The 22970-nt window shown below is 47.4% G+C and overlaps 2 protein-coding genes across 2 annotated transcripts; one reads left to right on the forward strand and one right to left on the reverse strand.

Moving 5' to 3' along the window:
- The first annotated feature begins 10785 nt into the window (after window positions 1–10785).
- LOC119287763 (anthocyanidin 5,3-O-glucosyltransferase-like) lies at window positions 10786–12325 on the forward strand. Its single transcript, XM_037567375.1, has one exon. The coding sequence runs from the start codon at window positions 10811–10813 to the stop codon at window positions 12239–12241; it is 1431 nt and encodes a 476-aa protein (XP_037423272.1). The 5' UTR covers window positions 10786–10810; the 3' UTR covers window positions 12242–12325.
- Window positions 12326–12511: 186 nt separating this feature from the next.
- On the reverse strand, window positions 12512–21136 carry LOC119287753 (respiratory burst oxidase homolog protein A-like). The gene is made up of 14 exons (XM_037567363.1): window positions 20227–21136; window positions 19982–20141; window positions 19841–19889; window positions 19026–19139; window positions 16702–17124; window positions 15243–15626; window positions 15073–15168; window positions 14882–14997; window positions 14569–14736; window positions 14332–14491; window positions 13925–14122; window positions 13714–13842; window positions 13463–13541; window positions 12512–13264 (listed from the first exon to the last, which is right to left on the reverse strand). Exons 1-14 carry the CDS (start codon window positions 20924–20926, stop codon window positions 13155–13157), a joined length of 2886 nt encoding a protein of 961 aa, XP_037423260.1. The 5' UTR covers window positions 20927–21136; the 3' UTR covers window positions 12512–13154.
- Between the last annotated feature and the right edge of the window lie 1834 nt (window positions 21137–22970).

Consider the following 22970-nt stretch of genomic DNA (forward strand, 5'->3'; position numbering starts at 1 on the left):
AAGAAGTAATGGGCCTCATGGGCCCTAGTGGAGAGAGAAAGGGGCGGCCAGGGTGGGCCGCGCGCCCCCTTCCCCTCTGGTCCGAATTGGACTAGGAGAGGGGGGCGGCGCCCCCCTTTCCTTCTCCCTCTCCCCCTTCCTTTCCCCCTCCTAGTAGGAGTAGGAAAGAGGGGAGTCCTACTCCTACTAGGAGGAGGACTCCTCCTCCTTGGCGCGCCCTAGGGCCGGCCGGCCTCCTCCCCTTGCTCCTTTATATACGGGGGCAGGGGGCACCCCTAGACACAAGTTGATCCACGTGATCGTTTTCTTAGCCGTGCGTGGTGCCCCCTTCCACCATACTCCTCGATAATATTGTAGCGGTGCTTAGGCGAAGCCCTGCGACGGTAGAACATCAAGATCATCACCACGCCGTCGTGCTGACGGAACTCTTCCCCAACACTTTGCTGGATCGGAGTCCGGGGATCGTCATCGAGCTGAACGTGTGCTAAAACTCGGAGGTGCCGTAGTTTCGGTGCTTGATCGGTCGGGCCGTGAAGACGTACGACTACATCAACCGCGTTGTCATAACGCTTCCGCTGTCGGTCTACGAGGGTACGTAGATCACACTCTCCCCTCTCGTTTCTATGCATCACCATGATCTTGCGTGTGTGTAGGAATTTTTTTGAAATTACTACGTTCCCCAACAGCAACATCCCGTAACTAACTCATTAGTCACATTGCTTGCAAGACTTATAGTGATGTGCATTACCGACAGGGCCCAGAGATACCTCTCCGATACACAGAGTGACAAATCCTAATATCGATCTATGCCAACTCAACAAACACCATAAGAGACACTTGTGGAGCATGTTTATAGTCACCCAGTTACGTTGTGACGTTTGATAGCACACTAAGTGTTCCTCGGTATTCGGGAGTTGCATAATCTCATAGTCATAGGAACATGTATAAGTTATGAACAAAGCAATAGCAACAAACTAAACAATCATCATGCTAAGCTAATGGATGGGCCAAGTCAATCACATCATTCTCTAATGATGTGATCCTGTTAATTAAATGACAACTCATGTCAATGGTTACGAAACTTAACCATCTTTGATTAACGAGCTAGTCAAGTAGAGGCATACTAGTGACACTCAGTTTGTCTATGTATTCACACATGTACTAAGTTTCCGGTTAATACAATTCTAGCATGAATAATAAACATTTATCATGATATAAGGAAATATAAATAACAACTTTATTATTGCCTCTAGGGCATATTTCCTTCATATTGGTGGGAGGAAGGGAGGAGCAGCCAAGGGGGGGGGTGCCCAAATAGGAGGAATCCTACTTGGGGTCTCTCCCAAGCTACGCCCCCTTACCTTATTTGGAGCGCGGGAGGAAGGAAGGAGGAGGTGGCGCCGCCCCTCCCCCCCTTCCTTTCTCTATTGAGGAGGGTAAGGCAGGAGGGGCCACCCTTCCCCTTTCCTTCCCCTTAGGGCCGGCCAGCCATGGGAGGGACGTGCCAGCCCCCTTGTGGGCTGGTTTGTCCCCTCCTTTGGCCCATAAGGCCCATATCTTCCTGGGGGTGCCCGGGACCCCTTCTAGTGACCTGATTCCTTCCCGGTATGTCCCGAAACACTTCCGGTGTCCAAATACCATCGTCCTATATATCAATCTTTACCTATCGACCATTTCGAGACTCCTCGTCATGTCTGTGATCTAATTCGGGACTCCAAACAACATTCGGTCACCAAAACATATAACTCATATAACACTATATCGTCAACGAACGTTAAGCATGCGGACCCTATGGGTTCGAGAACTATGTAGACATGACCGAGACACCTCTCCGGTTAATAACCAATAGCGGAACCTGGATTCCCATATTGGCTCCTACATATTCTACGAAGATCTTTATTGGTCGAACCGTTATGACAACATACGCAATTCCCTTTGTCCATTGGTATGTTACTTGCCCGAGATTCGATCGTCGGTATCTTCATACCTAGTTCAATCTCGTTCAGGCAAGTCTCTTGACTCGTTCCGTGATACATCATCCTGTAACTAACTCATTAGTCACTTTGCTTGCAAGGCTTCTTATGATGTGTATTACCTAGAGGGCCTAGAGATACCTCTCCGATACTCGGAGTGAAAAATCCTAATCTCAATCTATGCCAACTCAACAAACACCTTCGGATATACCTGTAGAGCATATTTATAATCATCCAGTTATGTTGTAACGTTTGATGGCACACAAGGTATTCCTCCGGTATCCGGGAGTTGCATAATCTCATAGTCGAAGGAATATGTATTTGGCATTAAGAAACCAATAGCAATAAACTGAACGGTCAATATGCTAAGCTAACGGATGGGTCTTGTCCATCACATCATTCTCCTAATGATGTGATCCCATTATCAAATGACAACACATGTCTATGGTTAGGAAACCTTAATCATCTTTGATCAACGAGCTAGTCTAGTAGAGGCTTACTAGGGACACGGTATTTGTTTATGTATTTCACACATGTATTTTATTTTCCGATCAATACAATTATAGCATGAATAATAAACCTTTATCATGAAAGGGGAATACAAAATAACAACTTTATTATTTCCTCTAGAGCATATTTCCTTCAGTCTCCCACTTGCACTAGAGTCAATTAGTTCACATCGCCATGTGATTAACACCCATAGTTCCATCGCCATGTGACTAACACCCAAAGAGTTTACTAGAGTCAATAATCTAGTTCACACCGCCATGTGATTAACACCCAAAGAGTACTAAGGTATGATCATGTTTTGCTTGTGAGAGAGGTTTAGTCAACGGGTCTGCCACATTCAGATCCATATGTATTTTGCAAGTTTCTACGTCTACAATGCTCTACATGGAGCTTCTCTAGCTAATTGCTCACACTTTTAATACGTATCCAGATTGAGACTCAGAGTCATCTGGATCGGTGTCAAAACTTGCATCGACGTAACCCTTTACGACGAACTCTTTATCACCTCCATAACCGAGAAATATTTTCTTACTCCTCTTAGGAAACTAAGGATAATTTTGTCCGCGTCTAGTGATCTACTCCTGGATCACCATTGTATCCCCTTGCCAAACTCATGGAAAGGTACACAATAGGTCTGGTACACAACATAGCATACTTTATATAACCTATGGCTGAGGCATAGGGAATGACTTTCATTCTCTCTCTATCTTCTACCTTGGTCGGGTTTTCTGTCTTACTCAACTTCACACCTTACAATACAGGCTAGAAGTCCTTCTTTGACTGATCCATTTTGAACTCCTTCAAAATGTTGTCAATGTATGTACTCATTGAAAATCTTATCAAGCGTCTTGATCTATCTCTATAGATCTTGATGCCTAATATGTAAGCAGCATCACGGAGGTCTTTCATTGAAAAATTCTTATTCAAGTATCTTTTATGCTATCCAGAAATTCTATATCATTTCCAATCAACAATATGTCATCCACATATTATATCAGAAATGCTACAGAGCTCCCACTCACTTTCTTGTAAATACAGACTTCACTGTAAGTCTGTATAAAACCATATGCTTTGATCACCTCATCAAATTGTATATTCCAATTCCGAGATGCTTGCACCAGTCCATAGATGGATCATTGGAGCTTGCACACTTTGTTAGCACCTTTAGGATCAACAAAATCTTTTGGTTGCATCATATACAACTCTTCTTTGAGAAATCCATTAAGGAATGCAGTTTTGACGTCCATTTGCCAGATTTCTTTATTACTCGGGTTTTTTGTGGGGGTATTTTTTGGACGTTGGATAAATGTAAAATATATACAAACAAATACTGAAAAATATATGTGAAAATTATACTATTATATGATTACTTTTTGCATACTACAAAAAAGTGCAATTTTTGTGCAAACTTATGTGCAAGTTCTCCTTTCTTTCTTTTTCAAGTGTAATACCAATGCCACTAATTAATTGTTTCATATAAGAATTATACTATTATTTTTTCTTATTAGGTGAAAGAAATTGAAAGGTTCAATTGAATATTCAATACACTATCTCATCTCCAAATAGTAGTAGCTACTTTGCATACAAATTAATAGTGTTGAGAATGTCTCAAAATCAAAGTCATATATCTGTAACCATTAAAGTATACTCTAACTCAGTGTTCTTATCAAGCTAATGACTGCCCCAAAATGCAAGCCTTGAAGTCAAGAACTAAACCAACGATAATAAACCCAAGATATAACATTAAACACACGTGCAACCAAGTCCATCACTTTTCAACAAGATAAAAGTGGAGCACAAAAGATTATAACAATTACACCCCACTTCTAATACTCTAACAGATTTACATGAAGCACAACAAAGAGTAATCAACCAAGCCAACCAATCTCTCTCCAAAATGGTTCTAATGACCAGAGGTGATGGTTATATTTATTCAAAAGCCAAAAACTACGGATTGGAATTTTGAAAGGAGAACTAAGGATTGGAATGTTGCCCCTCGGCACCACCAAGCCCCACCACGTTGGCGACCGGAAGTCAAGGACGAGGCGACGAGGGGAAGGGTGTGCATTTAGGGCCTTTTTGATTCGTAGGATTTTGAAAACATAGGAATAGGAAAAAAATATAGGATTGGAGTGGCATGCCCACTTGAATCTTATAGGATTAGCAATGAGTGTTTGATGCCACAGAAAAATGCAAAGAGAATGTAAAAGAAGGTTGGAGTGGATGTTAGATTTCCTATAAAATGTAGACCAACATAGGAAAAAATCCCAAGTACTTCAATCCTGCAGAAATCCTATCAAATTCCTTTGAATCAAAGGAGCCCTTAACAATCATGCTATGGAATCGCAGCAACTCCTCGCGTCACGCCAGGATGTGGTAACGAGAGGCAGACGAGAATTGCGTGGGGAGGAAGAAGGAGCACAGAGGAAGGATTGTATTCCAGAGAATAATGTTTACAATTGCCAGTTGTCTTTCCTCCCTCCACACGCTAGCTATATAACAGATCTATTACAGGCCACATCGGGCCGGCCCAACGGCCACTCACACACTTAGGGTACGGCAAGGCCCAGGTCGTTGCATACCCCTCCCCTTAAGCAATAGGACGCCCTCGGACTATTCACTATCACACTTGTGTCGTCCTTGCCACATCCGACGCCCATTCCCAAGTTGCCATGGACAAAGGAAGACCTCTCCATGTAATCTTCAGTTGCTGTCGTGTGTGTCCACTGACCTGCACCAAACGGGATTGTAATACCTGCATCGGCGTCAGAGATGTTAACAGGAGCAGTGTATCAAGTGTCTATGTCTGTACTGCAGTTTGGTTTGGAGGCTTGGCCGGCTTCAGCAGTGACACGTGAACTACAGGATGGATTTTGCTTGATGCTGGAAGATCCAGTCGGTAGGCCACAACTCCAATCTTTTCCACGATCCGGTAGGGTCCAAAGTATTTGAACCCGAGCTTTTGGTTGGAGTGTCTCACCACTGATTGCTGGACATAGGGTTGCAGTTTCAGATAAACCCAATATCCCGCTGCAAACTGTCGGTCAGACCTGTGTTTATCCTCTTGCGCTTTCATCCGATGTTGTGCTCGAAGGAGGTGTTCCCGAATCAACCCTTGCATCATTGTACGTTCAGCCAACCAGCTGGAGAGATCTGAAGATAGGGAGCTCTGCAGATTGGAAATGCCCAAATGTCGGGGTTATATCCATATAACACCTGGAATGGTGTATGTCCCAGAGCTGAGTGGTAGTTTGTGTTATACCAGTACTCGGCTTGAGGCAGCCAGTACACCCATTTCTTGGGGGCCGAGTGTACCATACACCTCAGGAATGTTTCCAGGCACTGATTGAGCTTCTTCGATTGGCCATCAGTTTCTGGGTGACTAGCAGAACTCATGTTCATCTTCGTATCAGAAAGCTTGCATAACTCTTGCCACAGCGTGCTAGTAAAGATAGGATCTCTGTCCGTTACCACTACTTGAGGAAGGCCGTGTAGTTTATACACATGATCCATATATAGTTGAGCTACTTGGAGAGCAGTGAATGGATGGGACAATGGAATGAAGTGAGCATACTTGCTGAATTTATCAATGACAACTAGTACAGTGTCAAAGTTTTTGCTCTTGGGAAGACCACCAATGAAGTCCATGGTGACCATGTTCCAAGCTTCTTTGGGGACTGGCAAAGGGCTGAGCAGTCCAGGTTTTTTTACATGCTCAGCTTTGGCTTGTTGACATACAGTGCAGTCCTTAACATACTTCTGAATATCTCGTTTCATAGCTGGCCAAGCAAACAGTGCCTTAATTCTCCGATATGTTCCTTGAAATCCAGAATGACCCCCCACTCCACTAGAGTGGAGAGACAACAGAATAGCCTGATGAGCTTCAGTATTGTGACCAAGCCATACTCTGTCTTTGTATATGATGATCCCTTGGTATAGCACATAGCCTTTCTCATTGGAGCCAGTCAGGGCCAATTCTTGTAACAATTTCTTATCTTCTTGATGTTGATGATACCCTTCAGCTACCACACTCAACCATTTAGGTGTGCAGAATGATATGGTGTGTAGTTCAACAGGAGCAGGTGATCTGGACAATGCATCCGCAGCTGTATTATCCTGACCTTTTTTGTATGTGATGGTGTATCTTAGTCCAAGCAGTTTTAAAAGAGCCTTTTGCTGCATGGGACTAGTGATTTTCTGATCTTGTAAGTGTGTCAGACTCCTGTGATCGGTTGACAGTGTAAAGGGGGCATGTTGTAAGTAGCTTCTCCACTTGTCCACTGCAAGGATGACAGCCAAGCATTCCTTCTCATATGTGGAAAGAGCCTGATCTTTAGGGCCCAATGCCTTGCTCAAGTAGGAGATAGGGTGTCCTTCCTGCATGAGGACTGCTCCAATGCCATTGTTACTAGCGTCTGTCTCAATCACGAATGTTTTCTTGAAATCAGGTAGAGCTAGAACAGGGGCTTGAGCTAGAGCAGTTTTAAGGCTTTGAAATGCAGCTTCTGCAGTAGGTGTCCACTGGAATATCACATCCTTTTTCAATAAGTCAGAGAGAGTTCTACTGATAATTCCATAGTTTTTTATGAACTTCCTATAATAACCTGTGAGTCCAAAAAATCCTCGCACTTGCTTGACATTGGTTGGTACAGGCCAGTTCTGGACTGCTGCAATTTTAGCCGGGTCAGTCTGAACTCCAGCTCCACTTATGATATGTCCCAAGTACTCTAGTTCTTGTTGGAAAAAAGAACACTTGCTGAGCTTCACATACAGTTGATTTTCTTGCAGAATTGTAAAGACTTGCTCCAGATGTTGGAGGTGCTCCTCTAGGGTTTTGTTGTAAATGAGTATGTCATCCATAAAGACTAATACACACCTCCTTAGTAACCCTGCAAACAGGATGTTCATTGCAGCTTGGAATGTTGCAGGTGCATTAGTTAGCCCAAAGGGCATAACCTTGAACTCATATAGGCCATGGTGAGTTTTAAATGTTGTCTTGTGCTCCTCACTTGCTACTAGTCTGATCTGGTGGTATCCTGATCTCAAATCCAGCTTTGTAAAGTATTTAGCTCATGTTAATTCATCCAATAGTTCTTCTACTATAGGCATGGGATATTTGTGCTGGACTGTGGCAGAATTTAACATCCTATAGTCCACACAGAACCTCCATGTTCCATCCTTCTTTCTGACCAACAGAACAAGGGAGGCAAAAGAGCTGCAGCTATGCTGAACAACTCCTTGTTGAAGCATAGTAGCTACTTGCTCTTCAATCTCTTGTTTCTGCATGGGATTGTATCTGTAAGGTTTTACATTCACAGCTTTTGTTCCAGGTATGAGAGGTATCTGGTGGTCAAATTCTCTGTGAGGAGGCAGGGTAGTAGGGTATTGAACAGTTGTTTGTGTTGGTTGGTCAGAGGTTGCACTGTCGGTGGTATGTCAGTTTCTGACATAGGTCTTTCTGCCATGTGGCAGAGATGAATAACTTGCTCAACTGCTCCAGTGTTCAGCAGTCCTTGCAAGTGTTTCCCAGAGATGGCCTTACACACATTGAGTTGATCTTTAACACCTCGAAGTGTAATTCTTGTTCCTTGATATTTGAACCTCGTGATTTTTTCCTCCAATCCACCCACATGGGGCTCATAGTTTCAAGCCACTGTATTCCTAGTATGATGTCATAAGTGCCTAGTGGTAAAACCTTAAGCTGAGTGTTGAATGTTTGACCCTGACAGAACCACTGTAAATTGGGCACTTGGGTAGTGCAGGGCAGAGTGCCCCCATTGGCAACAGTAACAGTTGCTGCAGGAATATCTTCTGTTGAACATTTTAGTTCCTTGGTCAAATCTGCTCTAATAAAATTAGTGGAACTCCCAGAATCTACCTTGATCAGCAGTTGGCGTTTCCCCACCATGCCCTGCAATTTGATACTTTCCTTAGAAGATGTTCCAGTAGCTGCTTGCACAGATAGTTTCATACAATCATCACTCTCCTTGTCAGTTGGTTCAGTTGGTTGATGTTCACTGTCAGAGTCACTAACAGCAGAATCTTGTGACTGCAGGGCATCCCATAGCTCTTCCATTACATGTAGCTGCACTTTACTGGGACATTTGTGACCTGGTCCATATTTTTCTCCACACTTGAAGCATTCTCCTCTTGCTCTGCGCTGCGCCCTGAGATTGTCCACTTTATCTGATACCCTTGGTTGCTCTTGAGGTCTGTTGTCAGCTGGTGACGACCCCATTAAACCCTGATGTATATATGGCTTGGAACTGAACCGTGGTTCCCATTTCTTGCTGTACTTTGAGGTGTCCTCTGCAAGTAGTGCCTCTTGTGTTTGTGCTAATGAGTAAGCTATATCGACTGAAGTTGGTTGCTGTAACTTGACACGTGCTCGAATGGATGGTTTTAGCCCTTGTACAAAGCGATGGATGAAAAATGTTTCATCGTAGGCGTGATTGTACACCGGCAGCTTGTGCATCTGTTCCTCAAACACATGGGCATATTCATCCACAGTTTTTGTCTGCTTCAAGGCGAAGAACACATCAATGGCCCTCGTGTATTTGTTTCTGTTAAACTTTGCAAACAGTGCTACACATAACGCTGCCCAACTATCGATCGTGTGCATGGCTTCGTATGTCTGAAGCCAGAGAGCTGCATTGCCTACGAAGTGCATTGTGGCAAAGTCGACCCATAGTTCCTGTTGGACCTTATACATGCGAAAATACTTTTCACACTGCTGCTTCCACCATTTGTGGTCCTCCCCATCAAACTTGGGAAAATCAGAGTGAGGAATCCGTGGTTTGTACTGACTGTGATGTGCGCGGTGAGTATGAACTGGTGACAATTCTGAATCCTCATTAGAGAAAACTTCAGCAGTATGGAACATGGACTGATTTTGCTCACCCCGTATTGCTGACTGTCGATTCTAACGAAGCCCTCTGTGCTCTGCAGTCGGAGGTACCTGGAGACTGCTCTGCCCTTCCGCACGAAGTGGAGGGGGGCGCTGCTGCGGCTGTGGCTGCTCTGGTCCTGATGGAGGTGCGTGCTCGAGTTGATCCACACGGCGCACGACACCGTCCAGTGCCTGCTTCATCTCGGCCATCGCTGTATCCAGCGAGGTGTTGGCGATGAGAACACGGCCGAGAGTCGCCTCCGTGCGCCCCAGCGAAGCGGTGGTCGTCTGCGCCAGCGCATCGAAGGCTTTGGCGGACGAGGCGACGTACTTGTCAAGCGAGTCCTGGAGCTCGCGTTCCGCCGTGGCCTTCCCGGCATCGGAGACCGCCTTGCTCTGCTGGATCGTGGCCTGCACCAGCTGATGCAGATCCGCCAGGGAGAGCTCTGTTGCCGCCATGCGAGCGGAGATCGTCGGTTTGTTGGATCGCGCCGTGGGATCCGATCGAGTTACTCAACCAAACGCAGGTACACTGAGGTGTTTTGCGCGGAATCACCCGAGGGGATCCGCACCCTTGCCTGGAATTAGGAGCTGATCGATGGATTGATCGCGAGATCTGGATGAAAATTTTGGGGAAGAACAGGGGAAGCGGATCGATACAAGGCTCTGAATACCAGATGCTACAGAATCACAGCAACTCCTCGCGTCACGACAGGATGTGGTAACGAGAGGCAGACGAGAATTGTGTGGGGAGGAAGAAGGAGCACAGAGAAAGGATTGTATTCCAGAGAATAATGTTTACAATTGCCAGTTGTCTTTCCTCCCTCCACACGCTAGCTATATAACGGATCTATTACAGACCACATCGGGCCGGCCCAACGGCCACTCACACACTTAGGGTACGGCAAGGCCCAGCTCGTTGCAAATCAACACCACTTGTATTGACTTTTAGTGCCACATCAACGCTTACAAGCGGGTCCAACCACTCAGGATCGCGTTTAAAATGAACCGACCGTCCGTCCCACTAGTGTTTTTTGATAAAATTTACGCCCACCTCGGTGATGATCTGTAACCATCACTCAATGTGACGGTATTTGAAAGCCTTTGTTTTTAGGATCGATATTTGAATTTTGAAAGCCCTAACCCTAAATGTTGTGGGGTCCAACTAAAAAAAAAAGTTGTGGTTTTACTCTGCTCACTCCAAAATATCCCGTCTCGTCTCTTGGAAATTTGCAGCCACCGGAATACAAGTTTCAGACCGCGTGCCGCCCGCCGCAACACTCTGTTAGTTAGTTTAGTACAATCGGCGAACCTATTCTCGGTTCAAAAACACAATCTTGGATGGTGAAGATTTAAAGAGGGTTTACTGTTAGTATCTCACCGCGAATACCGATCGTGTCATCTGGCATACATGGAATCTGCACGGCGGCGTCCGGCCATGGGGGACACGGTGGTGCTCAACCCCGGGCTCGGCGTGGGCCACCTGGTGCCCATGGTGGAGCTGGCCAGGCCCTTCCTGCGCGGCGGCCTCGCCGTCACCGTCATCGTCAACGTCCCGCCGGGCAAGGCCACGGACACCTCGGCCGCCGTCGCGCGCGCCGCGGCGGCCAACCCGTCCGTCCGCTTCCACGTGCTGCCCACGCCGCCGGACGCCGACGCCGACGCGGTGGCCCCGGACGCCGCCGAGGCGCCCAACCCCTTCGTCCTCCTGCGCCGCATGAACGCGCCGCTCCGTGACTACCTCCGCTCGGTGCTGCCCTCCGTGCGCGCCCTCGTCCTCGACATGTTCTGCTTCTGCGCGGACGCCGTCGACGTCGCCGCCGACCTCGGCGTGCCGGTCTACGTCTTCTACACCGGCAGCGCCAGCAGCCTCGCGGTCAACCTCTACCTCCCGCGCATGCAGGCCCAGATCGGCGACGCCAGCCTCGGCGAGATCGGCGACGCGCCGCTCTCCTTCCCCGGGAACCGCCCCTTCAAGCCCACCGACCTCCCCGGGCTCGCGCTCGACCGCCACAACGAGGTGTACAAGAGCTTCCTGCACGCGTTCCAGCGGATCCCGGAGTCCCGGGGCATCGTCATCAACACGTTCGAGTGGCTGGAGGGCAGGGCGCTGCGCGCGCTCCGGGACGGCGCGTGCGTCCCCGGCCGCGCCACGCCGCCGGTGTACTGCGTCGGGCCCATGATCTCAGCCGGCGGCGGTGGCGGTGGCGGTGAAGAGAAGAAGCACGAGTGCCTGGCGTGGCTGGACGCGCAGCCGGAGAAGAGCGTCGTGTTCCTCTGCTTCGGGAGCATGGGCACCTTCCCCAAGACGCAGCTGGAGGAGATCGCCGTCGGGATGGAGCTGTCCGGGCAGAGATTCCTGTGGGTGGTGCAGAGCCCGCGCAGCGCGGACGGCGGGCCGGACCTGCTCGCGGACGCGCTCGCCGAGCCGGACCTCGCCGCGCTGCTGCCGGAGGGGTTCCTGGAGCGGACCGGCGGCCGCGGCCTGGTCGTCAAGTCGTGGGCGCCGCAGGCGGACGTGCTGCGCCACCGCGCGACGGGCGCCTTCGTGACGCACTGCGGGTGGAACTCGACGCTGGAGGCGATCGTGGCGGGCCAGCCGCTCATCTGCTGGCCGCTGTACGCGGAGCAGAGGGAGAACAAGGTGTTCGTGGTGGAGGAGATGGGCGCCGGCGTGGAGATGGCCGGGTACGACGGGGAGGTGGTGGCGGCGGCGGAGGTGGAGGCCAAGGTGCGGTGGGTGATGGAGTCCAAGGGCGGGGAGGCGCTGCGGGAGCGAGCCATGGCGGCCAAGGAGAAGGCGCTCGAGGCGCTGCAGGAAGGTGGAGCATCCCGGACGGCGTTTGCTGAGTTTCTTAGAGATCTTTAGAGCCTGTTTAGAACATAGATTATCGTCGTGTTACAGTTTTGTCGAATCATGTCACGTGAAATGAAAAAACCAGAACTTAGATTATCATCGTCGATGAATTCTGACGGCGAGGTGATCGCCGTCGAACTGCGACGACGGCGATGCCATTGTCGTGGCGGAGGAAGAACTTGACCCCTTCTCAATTATGATCATATTCCACACATCAACAGCAACATATACACACAAAGTCCAAACAAAAACGAGCAACGGTCTCAACATCACACAGCCCCATGAAAAAGAATGCATGTTATCCTATGGTGGCACAAGAAACAACACAAGCTCGAATGTAGTCCATTCATGTCCTCAATCCGGACCCAATCACTACCAGCCTAAACTTTACATACAAAGAGAAGAAAAGAATCAAACTGTACTGTACTCTCCCTGCCTGTGTTTCCGTCTGTGTATAATTACAATGTGAGAACAAACAAACTTGTGGCCTGACAACTCAGCTACAAGCAAATATACACAGTTACTTAGCCTTGTGCCTCTGGTGGCCTTCCCTATTGTCCTACATCACATCACCCAGCATGTAGTCAAAACCATAAACCATATTCAGGAGATCAGCGTCTTTGTGTCGACTCCGCATCCGCATATAGGAGATTTTACAGAGGGGCTGCCCTGGCCGGCGCGACCGTAATATATACTTCTGAATCCATGATTGATGTGTAATGTATGTACTACCAGCTGATCCCCAGCTTCCTTTCTCGAGTATCTTAAGCAAAGCAGTGTGCATTGCCTAACTGGCGACCGGTGCACCGAGAAAGCACTAGGTGATTCTTTCCCTTGCTCTCCAAAGTCAGGCGCGCAACAAGCAAAGACGACATACATACAACACAATCCTGTGCTAATTTCCTATTGTGCGGTTTACCTGGTTTCAGAAATGTTCCTTGTGGAATTCGAATTTTGTCGTGCATTTGCCATTGAACTCATGGCAAAGGTTGCTTAGTTCCTGCGCCAGAACTGGAGCTCCGCAATAGAACACTCCTGCAAGCAACAGTAGCAGTTACCTTCTTTGCAATGATCGGATTATATAAGTTCATACCCAAATTACTTGGACAGCCAGAACTGTGCTATTTATGTTGTTGTATTGCATCTTGCCTGAAGTATAACTAAAACGTGGTGATGGGTAGGAGTATTTCGCAGCTAAAAGCATGAAAAGGCAAGCTTTAATTAGTATCTTACCTATCTTGGCATAAGGATGTTTGGAGGCTACCTTAGACAGCACCCTCTTAAAATTTGGTCTTGCAAAATGTGTCCGCACCTGCGAAATCAGTATATCAGTAAATAGCGAGCACATAAAATTAACTCAACAGGCATGCTAACATGTTTCTTTTCCACATCTCACTCTAATAATATAGCAAAATTCAAACATTAATACTGCTAATACTAAGACTGGCATGAGGCCAATTGGTATGTCATAACTTGCAACTTACTCGAGTTCCAGACACTACATCGACGCCGTTTTTGGCATGGTTGAGAGCTTGCAGCATTGTGATGAGTGCTGACCGGGCATCCCCTTCCTCATAAACACTTGTGAGATAGTTGTGCATCTCAATGATATTCTAGTATTGAAGAAAGACAGTTGTAAGAACTAAATTGCGAGCAAACAGTGTGTCACTTGAAAAAAGTGTAGCTGATAGTTACCCTTTGATCTAGTTCAGCAATCTCATTCATGATTCCTTTAAACCAATCAAAAGAGCCTTGTTCGCGTGTAACCCAATAAAAGTAAGCATTTGTTGTCTTAAAAACCCTCTTTGGTTTTGACGTAATCCTCATAAGGGTGTCAAGGTCAACAGATGCCTTACTGGGTCCAATTGGTGGGTAAAGATCAGTTGAGGCTTCCTGCAAATATAGGTTGATGAGTTAATTAATTAGACTAGTTTTTCATAGTTTTGGCAAAATGTAGCACAAATAGATGGATAAATAAATCACTGAATATTGTAGTTCTTCATGCGGTTAGGGCATAAGGAATATGATATAGATTGCAGTCTAGTCTGTCAAGAATCAATAGTAGTTCTAATTGTAGTAGGGTACATGGAAAATTCGCTTACATCCTCTTCCTCCATTTTGATGATGTTGTTAATCAGATCTTTCAATATGCTGATGAAAGGAGTTGCACCAATTCCTAACCCAACAAGTAGTAAAACATCATACTTGCTATAGTCTTGCGCAGGAGAACCATACGGTCCATCAATCAAAAGTTTTGGGAAACTGCATTTTGAAAATAATTATCAAGATCCCGATTGCACAAACATATTATTGCCTCTGAATAAGAAGGATAGCCATACGTTTTTTTGGTGTTCTCGTCTGCTCTAAGGAGGCCACTTTTCCCATTCATAGGTGGCTCACAGGCTGCGGAGAATACACGCTTGAGCTCTCGTGTCCAGTCACCAAGTTGTCGGACATGGATACTGAGAAACTCATCCCCGGGTGCTGAAGTTATCGAGAAGGGATGCCTGAAAAGGGTAAGAGTATTTGAGATTGAATGAAGTGCAATGCATACTTATTCTACAAATAAACTGTACATAAACATACTAAATAGTGTAAAAGCGGGTTTTTTTTGCTCCAATTGTAGTTTATTTACAATTAAGAGGCATGTACCATTCAAATGGTGAAACATCTGGACATTGAACAAACATATACTGCCCACTCTTGTAACGGAATGTCGGTGGCTTAGACATTTGCAATGTCAAAACATTACCAGGATATATGGCCACCTGCAAAGCAAGTGTATGTGTCAGCGTACCAGACATGGAAATAGAACTCAAATTTCAAATTTTATGTGGGTTGACCTTCAATATCCGGACAGAGTAACTGCCAGACCTGAAGAACCTCAGAGTCCTCTCCCCTACATATAACCCAACAGGGACTGCAAGATACATCCATGTCTGCAAAAGAGATTAGGCGCTTACAAAATTATTCAGGTAAAGAGAGTAAAGGAGAAGGAAAGATATAAACTAACCGTTCTTTTGTACCAATCCAGGATAAGGTATAGACGCTCTCCATGAATAACAAGTGATATGTATACAATGATGAACAGATGATGAGAGTACCAGAAGGCATTGAAGCCAGTTAGCTTGTCAAATGGCTTGGGAAGCTTCACCAGGCTACGACGGAACCACCTGGTTGCTAGAGTAAAAGCAATGAGCATGCAGACAACCATAATAACTCCTGTTACACCCTCCACTCCTCTGACTAACGCCAAATATGTTGGCTTGGTCTCCCCGAAGTACTTGCGCAGTGGACCATACGTCTCATCTGAGGAATCTATAAGCCGTGGAAAATCACATGCAAGATGGTTTCCTGCATGAAGGATAACACCAACCACAATTGCCGCCGCAATAGTCTGCCATGGCAACACAAAATGTTCAGTGTTAGCTGTAACCATTATAACATTATGTGTAAAATTAGCCTAGAGTGCGAATTGTAAGTTGATAACAGACACATTAGGCACAACTAATGATCACATTATATACCTGGATTGTTTCTGTTTATTAAATTATTTTCATTTTGTGCGTTCAAATGAAAATGAGTTGGACCACAGCTTGTCCTTGTATTAGTTAGCTGATGAGAAGAGCTTCGGATGAGCCGGCTTTACAGACCAACTATTACTGTCAGCTGACAGCTGCATTCTAATCATGGCCCATCCGACTTCTGTATGGTACCAGGTTTCAGCTTCTCTCATCCTCTTAATTTAGGTGGGTACATAGCTTATATACTACTCCTTCCGTTCCAAAATAAGTGTCATGGTATTGCTTCAATTTTGAACTAAAACCACAACAATTATTTTGGAACGGAGGGAGTATATGTGACCAAAGGTTGTTTCTTTAACACTCATATAAAAGCATGCCTTCAGGATCTGAGCTTGCATGACTAGCTTGTGTAAGTCAAATACTGCTGATGGAAAACAATGACTATCACATAGCTTAATTTAAAAACAAAACATAAGATAACAGGAGCCAATAAAAAGATTTTAAACAGCAACCAGGCAAAATATGATTGTTACTTCAAGTTCACAACCCATTTTCTAACTGCGCCAATTATCGGGACGTCAGAGAAAGCTTTCAGACAGAAAGTATGGGGGAGTCGTCTATTAACTGAGCTCTATTATGTCCCCTCCATAGTGTTGGGCACATGTGATGTCAGACCCACATGTAGGAACCATCAACCATGCGAAGGACCATGTATTTAACCAAATTTTGTTGCATCACATGTATTCAGATCAATCACTGCGGTCTACAGAAACTAGGTACAGATAACGAAAGTGTGGAGAGATATCTTTTCCAACACATACAAAAATATATCCTGGGCCTGTTCAGAACACAGGAATTCTGCAGGAAATTTATTGGACGGTTGGACATGGATTAATTTCGCAGAAATCAACAAACAATAACAAAAGCAATGAGGGTCTAATGTCTAACCTTATGGAAGTTGATGTTGTCATCGAACGGTAATGCCCGTGCAGCTCTTGTATTACGCAGCCAAGTAATGGTGTTGCGGCATACAGGTAGGAGGATGAGTGCCATGTTCAGCTTAAGGGTCTCAGCAGCCCCCTTTGCAATTGTTACACAGTAGCCCATCACACTAAATACGTACCGGTTGCGGTACTGGATAAATTTCCAAATGAACAATCCAACCATTATCCCAATCCACAGTGCAAGTACCCAGAGGCGTTTCCAATTGTCCTCCAGATAATAGCTTAATTTGCTGCTCATTTTTCGGATTGGGCTCTTATGCCTTAGGCCAGCAAGGTTCTGGCTCAGTGCCTGGCTTGTGTAGCTCAACGCCTGGCTATAGTTCACGTATGTATCCTTCTGCAATAGCAACGTCTCCAACTGCCAAAGCTGCAACGACAATCACAAACAGTGTTTTTAACGTGTCCCAACATTAAGTAGAATATGGCCTCAAGAAACACTGGCACATTTTTCTACAATATTTGCTGGTAATATGTCCCATCAATTTGGCCTATCCACAAACCAAACAATTATAAAAATTATAAAAATTTAAAGTATAACCAAATGATCTTATGATATATCACTTCAATGTGTGAACATTTCAATTTTAAAAGCACAGAACACACTTTTATCCAACTACCATAATTTTATCAGTTAATTAACTGTAGTGGAGTTAACAATGAAAGGCCATTGTGTTGTCTAACTAAAACAGCATATGACACAATCAACAGTCGGAAAATAAAATCCATAGTTATACTGATCACGAAATACACGGCAGGTTAACGGTGCACATCAGTCTGAGAACCGAAGTCAAACAGCCCACCAAACTGTAGAAGGCCCCACAAGATTATGATTGTATCTGGTGGCACACATGGCTCCCATATGAGTGCACCATACCTGCTAAATCTTGGGGAACATGCATGCAATAACTCCATCCTAAGAAAGAGGGGCATCGTATTGAATATCCACCTGTACAAGTGCTACACTTCGACAGTCTCCCAAACAAACACAGCCTAGCAAAGACTCGTACACACATAAGAAATAAAAATGGAACTAAAGCATTGCATATAGGGTATAGCACAGAAGTGAGGCTGCTGCAGTATTTGATGTGGATATAATTACTTTGTCCACTAAATAAGACAAATAAGACTTGGTGCCTAATGAAAGGTCAAAAGTAATTGTAACCCTGGCGATACCAGAACAACAATTCTACAACATATGATACTGGGCACTGAGCCCTGTATTTGATTAGGGTAATGTGCCGTCGCTGTCTCACAATTGCAACATCAGGCGGGACGGTGGATATAATTTGACTATGAAAAGTTCTACCCAAATATAACTTGCTTGAGAGGAGAAAATGAGGCAGCAAAGGCTCCTGCAAGCAACAGCCTCTATTCTTGATAGGATTAAAAAAAAATCTGTAAGATTTCAGTGTGGATGGCAAAGATAAACTACATCTTTCTTGCTAGAATTCAGCAACATACAGTCAGATGTGCAATGTGGAAAATCTCATTTGAAGAAGGCAAATTATGAGAAGATTCAGACTGAACTACACTTGATATTCTGCTATACAGGTGCTCACCAGCTTGAAGCACAGGTGGTCGTCAAGGGAAGCATGCTCAGAATTCTTTGTTAATATTCTATTTTGGTTGTGTCAATTTTCAGCATAAACATGTCAATCACCACAACATTTTTACTGCATCTACTAGGTTGATGTTGCTTAAAGAGGAAGCTCCTTCTTCAGCGAACCAACATATATGACTTGCAAGTACAGTTATTAATGATGTCTCTTTTCTGAAGACCTAAGGGCTCCAAGCCCATGGTTTCCTTTATTACGAATAACTGCAATTTTGCATATGTTTGGAATGTAGCTAGAGCTCCAGAAAGTGAACCGATAGCAAAGCATTGACCATTGAGAGACACACGACGGGAACTTGTATCCCAGACTGGCCAACAAGTAAGATGATTATTGGTTCAACCTTTGGGTATGTTAAAACAGATATGTGGAGGACAGAAGTAGAAACAAAAATAGAATGGTAGTATCTAGGATATTTGCTGGAGGAGATCAGTGGCAGGCTGGCAGCATTTGACTCACAGGAAGAAAAATAAACGGACCTTTGTTTTTCAGTAGTACACCCAAGATTTGGAGGAAACCAGAGGATAGTGATGGAATAGACGGAACTTTGTTTTTCAGTAGCAATATAGTAATAGTGTTGTTGTCTTGAGAAGCAAAATTTCAAGGAAACCAGAGGATAGCGACGGGAAGCCAGAAGGAATCTATAGTTTTATACCTCAATGTAGCCGAGGCCTTCGGGGTCTAGCTCCTCCATGATCAGCGCGGCGTATTCCTCTGCTTGCTCCTTAAGCCTCGCCAGCTTATTCGCGGACGCGCTTAGCATGATGATCTGGAAACACAAAGCAAATTGCCACCTTTAATCATCAGGATTCAGGAACCATCCTTTTCACAGCTTGGAAAAAGGCACGATGAACAAACAACACAACCTGGCTGGGCCCTTTACACAATGTCACGATCACAACAACGGAGACAATAGATTAGATCAAATCTGTAATTAAAAAGTCCCCCCTGTTGAACGGATTACAATAGCTGGCCAGCCTGACGGGAACGCCCCCCCACCAACTACTGTTGCGTTCGATCTGGCCTTCCCTTCACGACTGACTTCCATCGCCATCCGTGGTAAATTTACGTAACCTCTTCCTCCCGTCCCGTGTTTCTAGAACGAAAAAAGCTCATGTGGAAAGAGATTGGTGCGTGGGCGCCGGCCACTGCCAGGGATGATGGTTTCTTCCCCCGCCGGTCTCGCTGGGGGTGGGGGGCCTTGATTAGTCGGCAATGTTTCCCAATCCACACATACGGTTCTCATGCGTGAATCCTGGAGCGCAAGCTTGCAGACAACCAGCAGACAAGGACATGGCGAGAATGGACGGCCCAATCATGAAAATATACTGGTCCGAATATTCTACCACTACCAAAATGGAAGAATTTGTACTGTCGCAGCGGCAGAAATGCCGAGCGCGACCGGGGTGAAAAGGGAAGGAAATACTACGTATGAAGAACAGCAGCAGTGGTAAGTAGTAGTGGTGGTACCTCTTTCACCTCCGCCTCCGTGATGTGGCCGTCGGCGTCCTTGTCCACCCTGCGATTGGATTGAACCGTACCACGTTAACGGAGCAAAAATGGTGCGCAGAATGATTTAGCTGTTGGTTGGGGATTGTGGGGGGTCGTTACATGTCGAAGAAGATCTGGAGGCGCGAGTCAAAGCTGTTGTCGGTGATCTGCGACCAGATCTCGCGCAGCTCCTCCCTGTTGATGTGGTCCGACTGCATCTGCCGCCGCCGGCACAGCGTGTCGAAGAGCTCCATGGCGAACTCCTTGGACTCCATCATCCCTGCAACCAAATGCGGCTAGGGATTAGGGGAGCGATTGTTCGGTTGTTGGGTGGAGTGAGATTGGAGGTGGGCAACCAAGCTGACCTATGCATTGCGGGAAGTCGGCGCGGGAGAGGCGGCCGTCGAGGGCGAGGCGGTCGAAGTTGCGCTGGACCTCGATCCAGGCATTGTTGCTGGCCTTGGCGTTGCCGCTGATGAAGCGGAGGCCCTTGATGGCGCGCTGCGCGGTGGACTTGGTGCGGTCGAGCTGCGCGCGCTGGCGGCGCTCGGCGCGGGCGGCGAGGGCGGACTCGATGCCCGACGGCGGGTGCGCCGGGGGCTCGGCGAGGGCGGCGCGGCTCTGGGTGCGCGTGAAGCGCTTGGTGAGGTCCTGCGAGATTTGCTTGGCGCGGGACACCCCGGCCTTGAGCTCCTGCGAGAACTGCAGCAGCCGGTGCGACGAGGTCCGCCGGATCGCCGGCGACCGCGACCGCGACGGCCCCGCCCCGGCCCCCGGCGGCGGCGTCGGCTCCGCGCCCCACCCCATCACCGACGGCGACGCCCCCGACGAGGCGTTGGCGCTGGCGTTTGCGGCGGCGGCCGGCTCGACGCTGCGCAGCACAATGGTGTCGTCCTCCTGCAGGTCGAGCGTGACCTCGACGAGCTCCTCGCCGTCGTCGGAGCTGCGGTCGGAGCCGCGCGGCGAGGAGCCGGTGCTGAGCGAGCGCGGCGTGGTGGCGCCTGACCCGCCCCACCGCGCCCGGCCCGGGGCCCCCAGGCCCCCGCCGCCGCCGACCCCCCGCATCTTCCCTTGGGCAGAGCAGTCCGTCCAGCCGACACGGCCGCGCTGCGACCCACCAAACTGGGTTGACGATTTTGGGGAAGGGGTGGGAGAGAGGCGAGGGGTGATATAGCTCACGCAACAGTCCAACCAAGGCGACCTAATGCTACGCGCTCCAGTACTACTCACTGGCTGCGGCGTAGCCTAAAGCTTCGCTAAGCGTAGCCTAAAGCTTCGTGCTCACCAGCCACGGCGTGTGGACGGGGGCTGCGGCGAGTCCGGGCCGGGGAAAAGGAGCAGACATGAATATCCCGGCCGTAAAAGATCGGTTAACGACACAGCCAGGCTAGCCGCGCCGATCTCCAGGAAATACGGGAGCGCGACCCGACTCCCGGCGCTGCTGACCAGCACCACGCAGCGGTAACGAGTCGTAGTAGCAGCTGAGGTTTCACTTTCACGCCGTGGTAAGTAAAGCTGGTCAAGGCGGAGACCCGACGGTGCGACGTGGCCATGCATTGCGTGTCCCCGCGCGCGCCGTCACGGCGCGTATCGTCGAGCGGCACCTCTCGTTTCATGGACACAAAACACGTCCAGACTACGCGGTTGCGGACGGTTTGAGAGTTGGCGTTAAAGATGCACGGGCTAGTTCCAAGCTTGACAGACATTATTTGATTTGGTTGACGAGGACAAACAGAACAAAGTGGTTCCACCGGAGAGAATATTCACGTGATATCGTTGCTACTTGCTAGTGTAAGGTTGTGCATCAACCGTTGATGTCATATCTTTTGCCATGATTATGAATGGAAACTTGGGTGATGTCATATCTTTTGCCATGATTATGAATGGAAAATACGAATTGTGGGTAATGAAAGTACAAATAAAATGTTGAACATTACTCATATAATTGCTGCTGAGAATGTGTTTCTTTTGCGGGGAAATGCTGAAAGTACAACTCAATGTTGTTGAAAAAGCAAATGAGTTGTTGGAGGTACGAGCAACTTTACCATGAAGCCGTAGTGGTCCAGTCGCCATACAAACTGACAATGTGATGATTTTGATCCAAAATGACACTCTAACAGAGTGATCATATGCCTTCAGAGTCGGCATAGTTTATGGAGCTCGCTTCAAAACAGAGCTCATAGACTCCATATTTGGAGGTTGTGGAGGTCCCGTTTGGAGCTCGCTTAAATCAACAGTCAGTGTGGGAATCAAGTTTCAGCTTCTTTCTCATCACGCCATGTGCAAGATTTGAAGCAGTCCGGCCTTTCACGCACCAACGGGGACGAGCATGACGGTGCCATAACCTCGAGGTATAGATATGGAGGACAGAAGAAGCCTAACGACAATAGGGCGCTTGTGGTGACGACGCCATGGTATCCTGGAGAATAAAAGAGTAACTCCAGCGCGGACCGCCAAATCTCTTGCAAATGTTCGAACCTGCAGGTCTCGACACTTTTAGCAATTCAACACGGAGCATAGAAAATGTTCGGACCTGTCCGAACATCCGAATGGATCCTCCAAAGCCCTTGGAGAGGTTCATGGCCCCTCCAGACCCGGATCCTCCTATGCGATTGGTCGTGGCCGTGGGATGGCAAGGCCGATGAATGAAGGTGAGGGAGAAGAAAAAGGCGGAGACGGAGAAAGTCCTACAAAGAAGGTGACCGCATCACCCAAGCAATAGTCGTCTCATCCTGTCCCATGACATCACGCCCCTCCGATATTGAACATGTGCGGAGTTTGGGACGTGGCGCGAGTGGCGGGGTTGGTTTCTTGGACGCCACACCGATTCAATGTTGTCCAGTGATGGGTCACATCCGCTCTAACCGGCATGAATGTGCTGCTCTGGACCGGCATAAATGCAGTGCAAAAAGCAGAGGAGCGTTCACGCGAGAGAGGACGTGCGCACGGGCAATGTTTTTGGGTGAGACCAAGGTATCAGACGCGTATGTGGCGGCTGCCCGAACACCCGCAAAGCTCCCCTGGTTTGCGAGATTTTGGACAATCGAACGCGTACACGAACAGATGAGTATCGTGTTGGATGGTAAAATGGATGCGAACAGCTTGGTCC

The sequence above is a fragment of the Triticum dicoccoides genome, chromosome 1A, assembly GCF_002162155.2.
Source record: "Triticum dicoccoides isolate Atlit2015 ecotype Zavitan chromosome 1A, WEW_v2.0, whole genome shotgun sequence".
Classification (NCBI taxonomy): Eukaryota; Viridiplantae; Streptophyta; class Magnoliopsida; order Poales; family Poaceae; genus Triticum; species Triticum dicoccoides.

What these genes read in the sequence shown, in the direction of transcription:
- LOC119287763 (XM_037567375.1), top strand. Translation starts at nt 10,811, where the DNA reads ATGGGGGACACGGTGGTGCTCAACCCCGGGCTCGGCGTGGGCCACCTG.
- LOC119287753 (XM_037567363.1), bottom strand. Translation starts at nt 20,926, where the DNA reads ATGCGGGGGGTCGGCGGCGGCGGGGGCCTGGGGGCCCCGGGCCGGGCG. An exon ending in TGGATTGGTACAAAAGAACG is followed by an intron (nt 15,169 to 15,242) that starts GTTAGTTTATAT and finishes TCTCTTTTGCAG; the next exon opens with ACATGGATGTATCTTGCAGT. An exon ending in GATGTTTCACCATTTGAATG is followed by an intron (nt 14,737 to 14,881) that starts GTACATGCCTCT and finishes TACCCTTTTCAG; the next exon opens with GCATCCCTTCTCGATAACTT.